This window comes from Petaurus breviceps, unplaced genomic scaffold (genome assembly GCF_028583685.1).
Source record: "Petaurus breviceps papuanus isolate PSGF00001 unplaced genomic scaffold, PetGlider_PUasm1.0 118, whole genome shotgun sequence".
In the NCBI taxonomy this organism is placed as follows: Eukaryota; Metazoa; Chordata; class Mammalia; order Diprotodontia; family Petauridae; genus Petaurus; species Petaurus breviceps.
The window spans coordinates 8,989,325-9,003,295 of record NW_027185616.1 but is presented as its reverse complement, the minus strand read 5'-3'; the positions used below and the strand labels follow the sequence as shown (position 1 = coordinate 9,003,295).

Below are 13,971 nucleotides of genomic sequence, written 5' to 3'. Positions count from 1 at the left end.
AGGGTCAGGAGGTGCAGATTAACAGAAGGCTCAGCTTGGCCACGGAAGAGCTCTCCTTTCCAACTGTGTCAGGCTGCCCTGTGCAATTATCCTTGAATGCATCAGCTGCCATTAACATCCGGATTCGAGGGACCATGGACTTCAAGCAGTTTTCGGATTTCTCCTTGGAGGGCTATATCAAACCAAGGTACTGAGAGCTGTCCAGAGTGTAGGTACTGAAGCCACAGTTATCCAGGGATTTGTCTCTGGCATGGCTCTTACCTGCCACAGAGGAGGGAGCTGAATGGGATCATCTGTGTGGGCCAGGGGACAACTTCAGGACAGCAGAAACAGCTCAGATTTACTTAAATCTTCATGGTTTGTGCATACCTTACACCTTATTTCATTTGATCCATATAACAATCTGGGGAGGTTGATACCAATCAATCAGTATTAAGCATCATGCCAGGAATTGTGCTGGGCATCAGGCAGGAAAGTACGAAATGAATCAGGCACTATTCAGGGGGAGCTTATATGCTAAGAGACAGCAAATGGTATGATCGTAAATATATACAGCCTAAATATAAAGGGAATTAAAACATACTCAGAGTAGTTAAATACAAGGAAGTTTGGGAGGAAAAGTGTTCTGTACACATGGTCTAGCCTCTTGTCTACCTCTTACTTCTCATTCTCTGCTCAGGTTAGGGCTATACTCAGAGCCCTCCCTGGCCCTGCTCCCTTGTTCCTGTCCATACCTCTCAGATGTAGATCTCAAAGCACCTTCTCCCATTCTTCTTGTTAATGACCATAGTGAGTGGTGTCCCTCTATCCTTGAATGCCTCTCTCTCTGTCACTGTCCCCACTCTGCTTCCTCTCTCAGGGGCACACACACACACACACACACATACACACACACAGCATTTGGGGGGAATCAGGAAAGGTTCCATGCAAAGATTGTACCTGAGCTGCATTCTAAAGGAAGAGAGGAACTCTGTGAGGCAGAGGTAAGAGGGGATGGTAGGGGGGAAGAGTGTGTTCCAAGCATGGGGAACAGCCAGTGCAAAGGCATGGAGAGAGGAGATGGAGTAAGGAAGAGAAAAAAGACCAGCTTAACTGCCTCACAGAATCTGGGAGGGAGAGTAATGTCCAATAAGGCTGGAAAGGTAGATTGAGGCCAGGTTGTGGAGGGGTTTAAAAGATAAGCAGATGAATTTAGATTTTATTTTTGAAGGGGTAGTAAAGCTATCATCATTCCCATTTTGCAGATGAGGAAACTGAGGCTTTAAGAGGTTGTGACTTGCCCTAGCTAATAACTGGTACAGATGAGAAATGAATCCATGTCTTTGGACTCCAAGTTTGGTATTATTTACAGGAAACTGTACCATTGTGACATCTCTTCAAAGCCATACCTGTGTGGGAATGAAGAGAGCTTGGCTTTAGTCCTAGTGTGCCCTAGCATTGATTTAACTTTAGACAACCAACCTAGCTGAACTTGTTTCCTCATTTATATATTTTATTATGTATTACACATGTGTATGCATGTATGTGTGTATTTGAAAACATATACAAAGAAATTTAGGGGCAGCTAGGTGGAACCAGAATGCACAGAATGGCAGACTTAGAGTCTCAAAGACTTCTTTTTGAGTTCAAATCTGACCTCAGATACTTACTAGTGTGTGACCCTGGGCAAGTCACTTAACCCTGTTTGCCTCAGTTTCCTCATCTGTAAAATTCAGCTGGAGAAGGAAATGGCAAACATTCCAGTATTTTTGCCAAGAAAACCCCAAATGTGGTAATGAAGATTTAGGTATGACTGAAACAATAACAAAAAAAATTTAGGGAGGCAAAACGGGAGAGTAGAAAGAGCACCCCAAAACAGAGAATCTGGATTCAGATCCCTTCTCTAACACTTTCTGTCTCTGTGCCTTTGGGCAAATCACTTAACCTGTTTTGGTCTTAATTTACTCATCCACAAACTGAGGGGCTTAACGGATCCATCCATAAACATTTATTAAGCACCTACTATGTAGAAGGTAAGTGGTAGGTTAGATGAGATGGTCTCTGCTTCAGATCTATGATCTAAAGTGAAGACAAATAAGAAAATGTAGAATGAAAAGAGGCAGGATGTCTTAGTGGACACTGAACACTGCGTCATCCACTATGTGTATAAATCCTACCTTGGCCACTTACTTGCTCTGTGACCATGGATAAATCACTTAGCTTTTCTGATTTCTATATTTAAATTATGTAAGTTATAAATGGGTTGCAATAGGACTTACCATGTGATTGAAATCACAGATCCTTCACATACTGATGCAAAATGAAGTATGCATTTGCCATATTTTGGGAACATAATCCAACTATTCAAGGACACTGTTCACTGATAGAAGGCATGGTGGGTGGCTAGAGAAAGGACCAAAACAGATGTCTGGGGATTGGTAGAGGGCATGTAGCTTTCCTGACACTAATAATAATAGCCAACATTTTTATAGATTTGCAAAGCACTTTACATATGCTATCTCATTTGACTTTCATAAAAACCCTGTGAGGTAGGTGCTATTACTATCTTTATTTTTGCAGATGAGGAAACTGAGGTTTAAGTGACCTTCTCAGAGTCACACAGCTTGTAGGTGTCTGAGGCAAGATGTAAACTCAGGTCTTCCTGATTCCAAGCTATTACTCTGTCCTCTGCTTTCCTCCTAGCTGCTTCTCCTAAAAAATCTCTACCGGGGTGGGCAGCTAGGTGGCACAGTGAATTGAGCACTGGCCTTGGAGTCAGGAGGACCTGAGTTCAAATCCGGCCTCAGACACTTGACACTTAACTACCTGTGTGACCTTGGGAGAGTCACTTAGCCCCAATTGCCCTCACCTTCTCCCCCCCCCCAAGAAAAAAATTAAAAAAAATCTTTTTCATACTTGGTTTGCCAGTCCCAGCTTGTTTCTATATTTCACTTTAGTGCCTTAATACAGATCACAGCTCAGATGGGTGTGGTAGGCTTCCATGGGAGAGCAGGAGTGAAGTGGGTGACTGGCATCCGGAGTTCCACTAGTCTTGATGGAGGAATCACGGTGAAAAGGGGCCAGGAGCTCAAGATGTTCCTGAATACGCCTGAAGAATCCATGGAATTGGCAAATTTCAGGTAAGTCTAAGGATCAAGGGACCATGTTTTACCAGATGTTTATGAAGGAGTAGGCCTTGACCTTAGTTCCATGTTCCAGCTTCCCTTTGGACATGGTTTGTGTCCCAGGTGTTAACTATCTCGTAGGCTTTTGCTTATGAGGAGGTGAGGTCAGAGATGGACGTGATCTCAGATGTACCTAGTAGCTTGGGTTAGTTGTTGAGTTAGTAGTTGAGTGAATGAATCTAGGACTACGTCTTTCCCTTAGCTCTAAGCTGTATCTCACGAATGTGGATGGTGTGATGAATATTGACCAATTAAACAGCCCTTCAGAGATGAGGTCCTGCACTGGAGACGAAGGTAAGCAGTAATTTTGTCACTTCTCCATCTTGAAAAGGAAAATCCTATGAGGGACGAAGGAGCTGACTCCAGACCCTAAAGTGATTCCTGCTTGTTCAGGGTAACAGGAGTATTACTGTAAGTTTCGGAAGTCCTGTACACGTTTGATTAGTTCCTGGGTCCCTAAAAGGATGGGTTTGGAAACAGTGTGGATATGATGCCACATATATTCTAATGACTGGAAATGTACTATTACAAGGTTCAGAGCAGCTCCAAATAGTGTGATCCAAAACAGAAATGACAAATCTCAAGAAGAAGAATGACAATTTCTGGATTTTCTAGTCTTCTATATAAACTCAGGTGTTTTAACTCCATAATTCCTTTCAAAGAACTAAGTCTTCATTCCCTTAAGACTGTGTTTAAGATAATGGGACCCCTTTTCTTGGAAATAGAAGCCTAGAGGTGTAGGGAAGGTGAGGGAGTGTGTGAGGGTGTCCCTGTTTAGGACTTTGTCCATCTTTCCAGCATTCCAGGATCAGCAGTAAGACAAAGATACAGCTATGGGTTATCTATCACCCTGGAACTGGGATCCCTGCCCAACAGGGTAATGTTACTATCTCTGCACCATCTCTCTTTCTTGTGTCTTCCCAGCATCTCACATTTGGGGCTGGCAGATGTGTTCCGAGGTGTCTTACCCAGCTCAGGGCCAGCCTTTTTCTCTCGCTGTGCCAATAGCTGCAGCAGTGACATTACAGAAGCAGGACAAGGGACTACAGCAGTACCTGCTAGAAGCCGCCTATGCTTATATTCCTCAGGTAGGATTTTACCCCACCCCCCTGCACTCCCGTCATGAACCTATTAATGCCACCTCAGTCTGACTGGGTCTCGGCATGGCCAGTGCCATTTGTTACCACAAACCAACCTGTGCTTCACATGTGTCTCAACCTGGCCTCCCAGATGGGCCACTTGGCTGAGTAAAAGCTGCTGAAGACAGCAGGGCATAGCAGGAAGAACACCGGCATAGAAATTAGGTGACCTGGCTTCTAATCCGAGTTCTGGCCCTAACTTGCCGTGTGTCCTTTGGTAAGTTGCTGTGTTTTAACCTTTATGGACTTCAGGGGCCTCTGTTAAATGAGAGAAACTAGATGATCTCTAAGGGCCTTTTCAACTCTTATATTCTGCAATTCTCTGATTAAATGACTTCTAAGATTCTTTCCAGATCTAATATTCTGAGGATCTATGATGAGGTGATCTCAAAGGTGCCTTCCAGTCTTAACACTCTACAGCAAAATTCTGTACAAATTTTATTTGTAACCACTAATAACCAAGCTTTTTTTTTGCTTTTTCAAGAATGTCTCAGAATTTAGGGGAAACTCAGATGAGACTCCATGAGATTCTTGGGTTTTTGGAGGAGAGATCAAGAGAGGTTTGGGGGGTGTGGATTTAGAACACTGGGACCTAAAAGGGAAGGTCATGCTTGGCAACGGGTTAGAAAATCTTCTTGGAAGAGATTTCCAAGGGGTGAGGGAGCCTTCTGTGTTTCCAGAAGGAGAGCTGGATCCCTGAAGAAGCCACCATCCATTTCTTTATGGGCACACCAAAGTCAGAACGGCTCAGGGACATGGGTGTGGATCTCAGCTTCAGTGTGCCTCAGAAAAAGCTCCGAATCAAGCTACTTCATCCCAAGAAAAAAATCAAGGTGGATGGTACGTGTACAAAAGAATGAAATAGTAACATGATTCGCTAGTGTGCCTTGTCCAGGAGCTGAATCTTTTTTTGGTGGTTCCTTAGGGTGATGTGTGTAATTTTCCAATGAACCTTAAGCCTAGTAAGGACCTTAAAGTTCATCTCCATCAAAAAACATTTATTAAGCATACATTGTAAGGCTCTTCTAAGCATCAGGAAAACAAAAGCAAAGCCATGGTGATAGGGAACCATCTAACCTAACTTCCCTCCAAATGCAGGGTACTTGCTGTAAGATCCCTGGCCTAAAATCACCATTTAAAGAAATCCAGTGACCAGGAGGCACTTCATGCCATGGGGATGCTCCACCCTGACCCCAGTCTTCTCTTCTACAGGCTAAACATCCCTAGCGCATTCAACCATTCTTTTTACATCTTTGCTTCAAGGTCTTCCACCATCGTAATCCTCCACCTCCTTTGGACCTGGTGTAGTTTGTCAATTTCCCTCTGAAATGTGGCACCATAAACTGGCACCACAGTAAATTCTTCACGTGTCATCTGACTGGCACAAAGTACAAGGAGGCACTGACCTGGATCCTGTGTGGGTCCAAGGTCCTGTGTTTGTCTTAGACACCTAGCACTTAGCACAGGTGTCTGGCATGCAGTGAGCTTAATAAATGTTTACAGATTGAATAATATTAATTTAGTCCACAATAACATTAGTTTTTTTTTTTAAGTTGTAGTTTCATACTGTTGATTCATGTGGTTAACTAAAACATACATTTTTATACTGCCTTCCCCAACATTGCCTCTGGCTTAAATACAACTTGAATTGAAAAGCTTAGAGGTCTCAGACCACCCAGTGATAGGCTCAGACGAAGCTGTGGAGGGGAAATTGGTTCAGGGCCTGGCTAAATATTCGTAGATCCAGTGCCTAGTTTATTTCACCGCATGACTGGGTCTCACATTCAGAAATAAAAACTTGAATCTGAAAGTACTAAATGAAAGTTTTACTCTTTTTGGCCCCACTTTCCTTCATCAGCTCTTTTGATGGAAACTCCACATGTTCTTTTCTAATAGGAAAAATCAGTTCTCTCCAGAGTACCCGATTTGGCCACCTGGAAATAATCTTGGATGACAAGGATGTCTATTACATCAAGGTTTGTCCATGGACCCCAAAGTCAATTCAGTTACATTCAATAGATTTTACCAAAAAAGTTTTACATATGTATTTAATTGTTAGACTTCTCTCCTAACAAAGCAACATCAAGAGATTTGCTAAGTGAGTAACATATGCGATATACTAGAGATGAATAAATTGTAGTCCTTACCTTCAAGGAGCTTATGGTTTAGGAAACAACAGAGCTACACAAATCACTAATAAAAATTAGAATGTGATAAGTGAGTGGTGTGGGAAGAGGAGTCTATTAGAATTGAAAGGAGGACAAGATGGAATGGAATTGGGAGGGCTAGGGAGAGGTCAGAGAAGGCTTCATGGAGGATGTGATATTTCTTTTTTTTTCTTTTCTTTTTGGAGGGCAATTGGGGTTAAGTGACTTGCCCAAGGTCACATGGCTAGTTTTGTGTTAAGTGTCTGAGGTCAGACTTGAACTCAGATCCTCCTGACTCCAGGTCCGGTGCTCCATTCACTGTACCGCCTAGCCGCCCCAGGGATGTTGTATTTCTGCTTGGCCTTGAAGTATGGGTAAGAATTCAGAAAGCAGAGAAAAGATAGTGAAATTCCATGAGTAGCAAATGACATGATGAACATTTGAGGCATGGTGAGGAATCTAATAGCTTGTGGCATGAATGTAGAATCTGTGAAGGGAATAATAGTAGTGACAGTAGTGGTAGTAGTAGTAGCAGTAGTTGATAATTTGTTGTTTGAGTCGTTTTCCGTTGTGTCTGATTCTTTCTTGGCAAAGATACTGGAGTGGTTTTCCATTTCCTTTTCCAGCTCATTTTACAGATGAGGAAACTGAGGCAAACAGGGTTAAGTGACTTGCCCAGGGTCACACAACTAGTAAGGTGTCTGAGGCCAGATTTGAACTTGGATCTTCCTGACTCCAGGTCTGGTACTCTATCTATTGTGCCACCTATCTGCCCAATAATGATAAGAGTTAACATTTTCTCCTTTTATTTTCACAACAATCCTGTGAGGTAGATGCTATATCATCACCCCCATTTTACAGATTAAGAAACTGAGGCTGAGAGAGATTAAGTCACTTTCCCTGGGTCATACAGCTAGTAAATGTCTGAGCTCAGATTTGAATTCAGGTCTAACTGATTCCAATTCAGGGGTTTTACCCATGGAACCACCTGATCGAAAAAAATTGAATGATGTCAGATTTTGGACAGCCTTACATGCCAAATTTGGAAGTTTGGGTTTTAGTCACAGAATCATAGCTCTAGAACTAAAAGGGAGCTCAGAAGTCTCATAGTCCAACATCTTCATTTTACAAATGAGGAAACTGAAGTTCAAGGTTCAAGGTCACATAGTGTCAGAAATAGGCAATAGGAACCATTGAAGGGTATAGGGCAGAAGAGTGATGCAGTCATGGTTCTTTAAGAAAATTCTTCTGTCTGCTAGCACCATACCCAGAAATAACTGACCGTGTAACCTTGAGCAAGTTATTTAACCCCAATTGCTTTAAAAAAAAAATAAAAAAAGAAAATTCTTCTGTCTGCATGGGAAGAATAGATTGGAACAAGGGGAAATGGGAGGAATGCAATCCATTTAGGAAGGTATTATAATAGTTTAAGTGTGGGAACTTGAACTAGTTTGGGAATGTAGAGGAGAGGACAGATAGAAGGCATATTTTGGAGGTTGAGTCAGATGGGCTAATTGCTGTAGGAGATAGATAACACTCCCATTTCCCCTATCTCCAGATTATTTGCATAATGCTTACTACATTGTGTTTTTCTCTCCTAATGTGGACCTTTAGATGCTTACTAGTACAGATATTTACAGGACTCAGCAATATCTGGCCCACAGGTCTGGGTTAAAGCAAGTATTTTTTGGAAAACACATCTGCCACATTACCTTCTCTACTCCTTTGGGAAGGGAGATGATCAGATGTCTAAGAAATGAATGAATAAATGTGTTCTTAGCCCAGTGCTAAGTGCTAAGGATACAAATATAAAAATAAACAGCCATTGCCCTCAGGGAGCTTGTATTCTAATAGAGGAAGACAAGTTTATAGGGAAATGGTGGCTAGGGAAGTTTTTTGTTTGGAAAAATTACAGGGATGGTAAATAGAGCTGTAGGGCAGTAGATTGTCATGCCCTTTCTAGGAATAATGACAAAGTTGACTTGATTGTGGCTCCAGAACTGGAAAGGAACACAAGCAAAGCACAGCTAGAGCTGGGCTTAGATATAATGGGAATAGAGAATAAGCATTTATATAGTACCTACTGTGTGCTAGTCACTGTACTAAAGTGCTTTACAAATATTGATCCTCACTGGGACGTATTATCCCTGTTTTACATTTGAAGAAACTGAGGCAGAGGTTAAGTGACTTGCTCAAGGTCACAAGCTACTCAGGTTGGATTTGAACTTAAGTCTTTCTGATTTCAGGCCCAGATCTCTATCCACTCTACCTGTTTCTGGGTGATTGAGGCAACCATCAATTAGGAAAAGGGGCCCCAGGCTAGAAATTCTGGGGACAAAAGGGGTGAATAATGATTTCTGATCTAGGCAAGAAGATGGCTAGAGAGAGAAGGAGCTCTTTGTCTCCAAGCCACCATAACCTCCCACTTAATGAATTTGGGGACATGCTTAATAGTTAGACCCCAATTAATTAAGAATCTTTGTCAGTTGTGGACTTGTAGGATGTTTGAACTAGAGATATCATCTGACCCAAGCCCCTGATTTTATAAATGAGGAAACAGAGGCCCATAGAAATCAAACAACACGTTAATGATGGAATTGGGATAAAAATTCAGGTCTCTTGCTTTTCAACTCAATGCTCTTTTCATGACACAACAGTGGTATTCTTCAGAAATCACAGGATTATTGAAGTTCTACTTAATGAGTCCATTTGTATCTGTCTGGGGCCAATGGCCATCCCCCCAGCTGCCCCCACTGCTTCCTATTGTCCCCTGCATCTCTGAACTTAATCACGTGATCATCTCTGAGAAAATTCTCCTAGACAGAGTATCTCTTAAAAGCTAAGCAAGAAGGGCCCTAGGACATAGAGGAAGAGTTAATTAGATCCCCCACAACCCCCACTATTTCATTTCTATTAGATTTAATAGTCTAACTTAAAAAAAAGGGGGATGAGGGACACAAGGATGCTTTATTTCAGGGGCTGAGTGATGTGCAGACCTCCAGGGGTGAACAGAGATACGAGACTCAGCTGGAGGTGAAGCTGATCAGACGAGGCAGCCCTGTCATTCTCATGGGCAACATCACCAAACAAGTGGGCAGGAAGATGACATTTTCTGTGTCCCTGATGAATGTGCTGAAGGACAAAGCCTTTTTATCAGGTATGGAGGAAGGAACAAACCAGCTACAGCCTCTGTCCCTGTGGCCCTTTTACTTTGTGAATTCCTTCCCATTCTTTCTTCTTATTTTTCCTCCCCTCCCCCACCCATGCCCCTGATCCTGTTCCCCACCCCCACCCCAAGCCTTAGAGAAGCACAAAATGTTTGGGGGTGAAAGGGCCCTTAGAAATCATCAGTCTAATTTCCTCACTTGATGGATGAGGGAATGGAAACTCAGAGGGATTTAGTTATTTGTTCAAGGTCACACAGCTAATTGGTGGCAGAACTTGGAATAAGAACCCAGGTGTCCTAACTCCCAGTGCCTGCCACCATCTTCCTTAATGCTCACTGAGAACAAAGCCAGGCCATCGAGTTCATTCCTCCCTCTCCCCACCTCCAGTCTCAAATCCTGTCCTTTCTCTAGGCCTCTGACTGACCCCAGATCTGTCTTCCATATCTCTTCCCCCTACCTTTTCTTAAATCCATTTGGATATCATTCCCTTGGCTACTTTTTCACCCCTGGGCCTGGTATTCCCCTGATTGACTCTGCTTCTTCCAGTCATCTGGTGGGCCTTTCTCTCTGCAGCAGTCCTGGAGAAGAAGGCAGAGGATGGGCTCCAAGTGTATGCACTGGAAGGAGAGGTCTACCTGCCGGATATCCTGGGCTTCCATGCCATTGGCCTGTTGCAGCAAAGAGGGGGCCTCTGGACCAATGCCCTGAGGATAAAATATGGGCTCCTAGGTATTGTATCATTCTGTGCATGTCACATTTCCTGGGAATGTTGGCCTGGAGCACTGGACCTGTCTGCCCCAGTTGAGCATCATGTCTATTCAGGAAACTAATGTCCTTCGAGTTTTTGTTGTTGTTGTTTTTGCTTTGTGGAGGGGGGAGAGCAGGGCAACTGGGGTTAAGTGACTTGCCCAAGGTCACATGGCTAGTAAGTGTTAAGTGTCTGAGGTCATATTTGAACTCAGGTCCTCCTGACTTCAGGGCTGATGCTCTATTCACTGTGCCACCTAGCCACCCCCCTTTGAGTTTCTTATTGAGAAATGGATCACAGATTTAAATCTGAATTGAACCTTGGAAGTCATTGAGTCCAACTCTTTCTTTTTACAAATGAGGAAACCAAGGTACAGAGAAATGAAATGGCTTGACCAAAGACACACAGTTAGCTAATAAGTATCTGAGGTAGAATTTGGGCTCAAGGTTTCCTGATTCCAAGACCAGTACTCTGTCCTCTACTCTCTCTTGTCTCAATGAAAGGAGCCTTCTATATTTCTTTCTGAAAATTGACTGATAACATAGGGCATGGGACCCTATCTTGTCTCTGATAGATCTCCAATTTTGTCTTTGCTGCCAACCAATAACTAAGAGGAAAAAGAGGAAAAAAAGTCCTCTAGGATGCTGTCCTTTGGGTTTTGTCCTCCAGTAGCAGGAAGGCAGAGGAATCTTGAAAGAAAGTAGAGATGTGAACTCAGAGATGTAGTTTCTACCTTAAAACTAATTGAAACCCAGACAAGACAGACAGATGCACAAACCCTAGCCTTGGAGAAAAAAAACTTGGATCTGAGGTCTTATTCTGTTACTTTGTGACCACAGGCAATATGCCTTGAGAAGTAAAAGTCATTTCCGTCCCATAAATAGGTAGGAATGTCACCTCTACCCTATGTTTAGGAAGACTTTAATGGAGGTCTTACAAGATCGTAGATTTAAGCTGGAGACGACCTTAGAGGGTGAGTCCAAGCCCTCATTTTACAGATGGGGAAACTGAGGCCCCTAGAGAAGTGATGTGATTTGCCCAAAGGCACATAGACAGTAAGTGGCAGAACCAGAATTTTATCTCATCTTCTCTGAATCCAAATCCAATACTCTTTCCATTGTACCATGTCACAACCCTCTCTTGAGCCTCATTAAATATTAAAGAAGGGATGGTTTGCTGGGGCTGTGGGCATCCTGTGCTCTCCTATCCCAGGAGCTGGGCTGTGTGTTTGCCTGGTAGGAGAAGGGCAGGTCTTTCTGTGTTGACTGGCACAGGAGAGGCCAAGCACCTACAGCAGGAATGCAATGCTGGCCAGAAGCTCAAAGTGGAGAAACCTCTGGAGGTATACAAGCTGGACCTCGGGCACGAATTTCATTGCACTCAGGTGCCCACGTATAACCACAAGGTAGGTGGCTGAGTAGAATAGATGTCTGTGTTAAGGCTCAGTCTGCCTTTACTGTAGCCCTGGAGAGGGCGTTCTAGTGTTCTCTTTTCCTAGTTCACACTGCTCCCTACCCTCATTTCCCAAACTTTCAACTTCTTTCAAGGAGTAGCCTCCTTTAAAAAAGGGGGGGGGCGGACAGGTGGCTCAGCGAGTAAGAGCACCGGCTCCAGTGTCGGGATGAACTGGGGATCAAATCCGGGCTCAGATACTCAGCACCACACCCAGAAATAACTGGCCGTGTGACCTTGAGCAAGTTACTTAACCCTGATTGCTTAAAAAAAAAAAAAAAGGTGGGTCTTGGGGTGGCTAGGTGGCGAAGTGAGTAAAGCGCAGGCCCCAGAATCAGGAGGACCCAAGTTCGCTTCTGGCCACAGACACTTAACATCCACACAAAAAAACCTAGCCATGTAACCTTGGGCAAGTTACTTAACCCCAACTGCCCTCCAAAAGGCCAAAAAAAAAAAAAAAGGTGGGTCTCGACAGAGAGGTGGTGATAAACTCAAGATGTACAATGAGAGATTCACTTCTGGGCTGGACCGATTCACAAATTTATTTTGCTTGATTATGCATATTTGTTACAAGGCTTTTCTTTTTCTTCCCTCCTCCCCTGCCAATGTAGGGGGAGGGATGAGGGATAAAAAATAAATGCTTGTTAATTGAAAAAAGAAAAGGACTGACAGAGGAGAGAGGGAGATAAGAAGAAAGGAGAGAAGGGTCTAAGTATTAGTATCATGGAGTATAGATTCATGGAGATGGAGTTGATTCAATTAGCTCTGTGTGTGGAGTACTGTGCTAGGTGTTGGAGGAGATGCAAAATACCAATAAGACAAGGCTCTGTCCTCAAGAAGCTTATAGTCTTTTAAAAAAATTATTTATTTATTTTTTGTTTACAACATTCAGTTCCTCAATCCCTTGAGTTTCAAATTCCCTCCCCCTCCCTCTCTTTGCCCCTTCCCCCTATAGTGGCATGCACTCAAATATAGGATCTACAAATACCTTCACATTAAACATTAGTCAGATTGTAAAGAAGGATTATAACCAATGGAGTGAACAATGAGAAAGAAGAAACAAAACAAAGAGAGAGAGAGAGAGAGAGAGAGAGAGAGAGAGAGAGAGAGAGAGAGAGAGAGAGAGAGTAGTTTGCTTCAATCTGCATTCAGACTCTGTAGTTCTTTCTCTGGATGAGCATATCTCATTCTAACAGGAGTCTTTTGGACTTGTCTTATAACCTTACATTGCTGAGAGGAGCCCAGTCTATCCAAGTTAGTTGTCACACATACAATATGTCTGTAATTGTGTGCAAAGTTGTCCTGGTTCTGCTCTCCTCATTCAGCATCAGTTTACCTAAGTCTCTCCAGGTTATTATGAAGTCCATCTGCTCCTCATTTCTTATAGCACAGTAGTATTCCATTAGATTCATGTACCATGACTTGTTTAGCCATTCCCCAATTGATGGGCATCCCCTTGATTTCCAATTCTTTTCCACCACAAAAAGAGCTGCTATAAATATTTTTGTATGAATGGGTCCTTTTCCCACTTCTATGATCTCTTTGGGATACAACCCTAGAAGTGGTATTGCTGGGTCAAAGGGTATGCACTTATTTATAGGCCTTTGGGCATAGTTCCAGATTGCTCTCCAGAATGGTTGAATCAGTTCACAACTTCACCAACAATGCATTAGTGTTCCAATTTTTCCACATCCTCTCCAGCATTTATCATTTTTACTGTTTTGTCATCTTAGCCAATCTGACTAGTGAGATGTGGTACTTCAGAAATGTCTTAATTTGCATTTCTCTAATCAATAGTGAATTTAGAGCATTTTTTCATGTGCTTATAAATATCTTAATTTCTTCCTCTGAAAACTTCCTGTTCATATCCTTTGACCATTTATCATTTGGGGAATGACTTGTATTCTTGTAGATTTGACTCAGTTCTCCGTATATTTTAGAAATGAGGCCTTTATCAGAGACACTTTATAAAAATTCTTTGCCGATTTTCCACTTCCCTCTTAATCTTGGTTACATTGGCTTTGTTTGTACAGAAACTTTTCAATTTAATGTAATCAGAATGATCTATTTGGCTTTTCATAATGCTCTCTAACTCTTGTTTGGTCATAAGCTTATAGTCTTACAGAGGTGATATCTAATGGGCCAGTCTAGCCT

The 13,971-nt window shown here is 42.7% G+C and overlaps 1 protein-coding gene across 1 annotated transcript in view; it reads left to right on the top strand.

The window, feature by feature from the left end:
* LOC138160939 (uncharacterized) overlaps window positions 1-13,971 on the top strand; it is a 183,445-nt gene that overhangs the window by 52,771 nt on the left and 116,703 nt on the right. Inside the window, exons 18-26 of the mRNA XM_069087743.1 lie at window positions 3-187; window positions 2,937-3,119; window positions 3,367-3,458; window positions 4,089-4,252; window positions 4,984-5,143; window positions 6,200-6,279; window positions 9,427-9,607; window positions 10,191-10,346; window positions 11,640-11,770. Coding sequence (XP_068943844.1) covers window positions 3-187; window positions 2,937-3,119; window positions 3,367-3,458; window positions 4,089-4,252; window positions 4,984-5,143; window positions 6,200-6,279; window positions 9,427-9,607; window positions 10,191-10,346; window positions 11,640-11,770 — 1,332 coding nt within the window. The remainder of the gene's footprint in view (window positions 1-2; window positions 188-2,936; window positions 3,120-3,366; window positions 3,459-4,088; window positions 4,253-4,983; window positions 5,144-6,199; window positions 6,280-9,426; window positions 9,608-10,190; window positions 10,347-11,639; window positions 11,771-13,971) is intronic.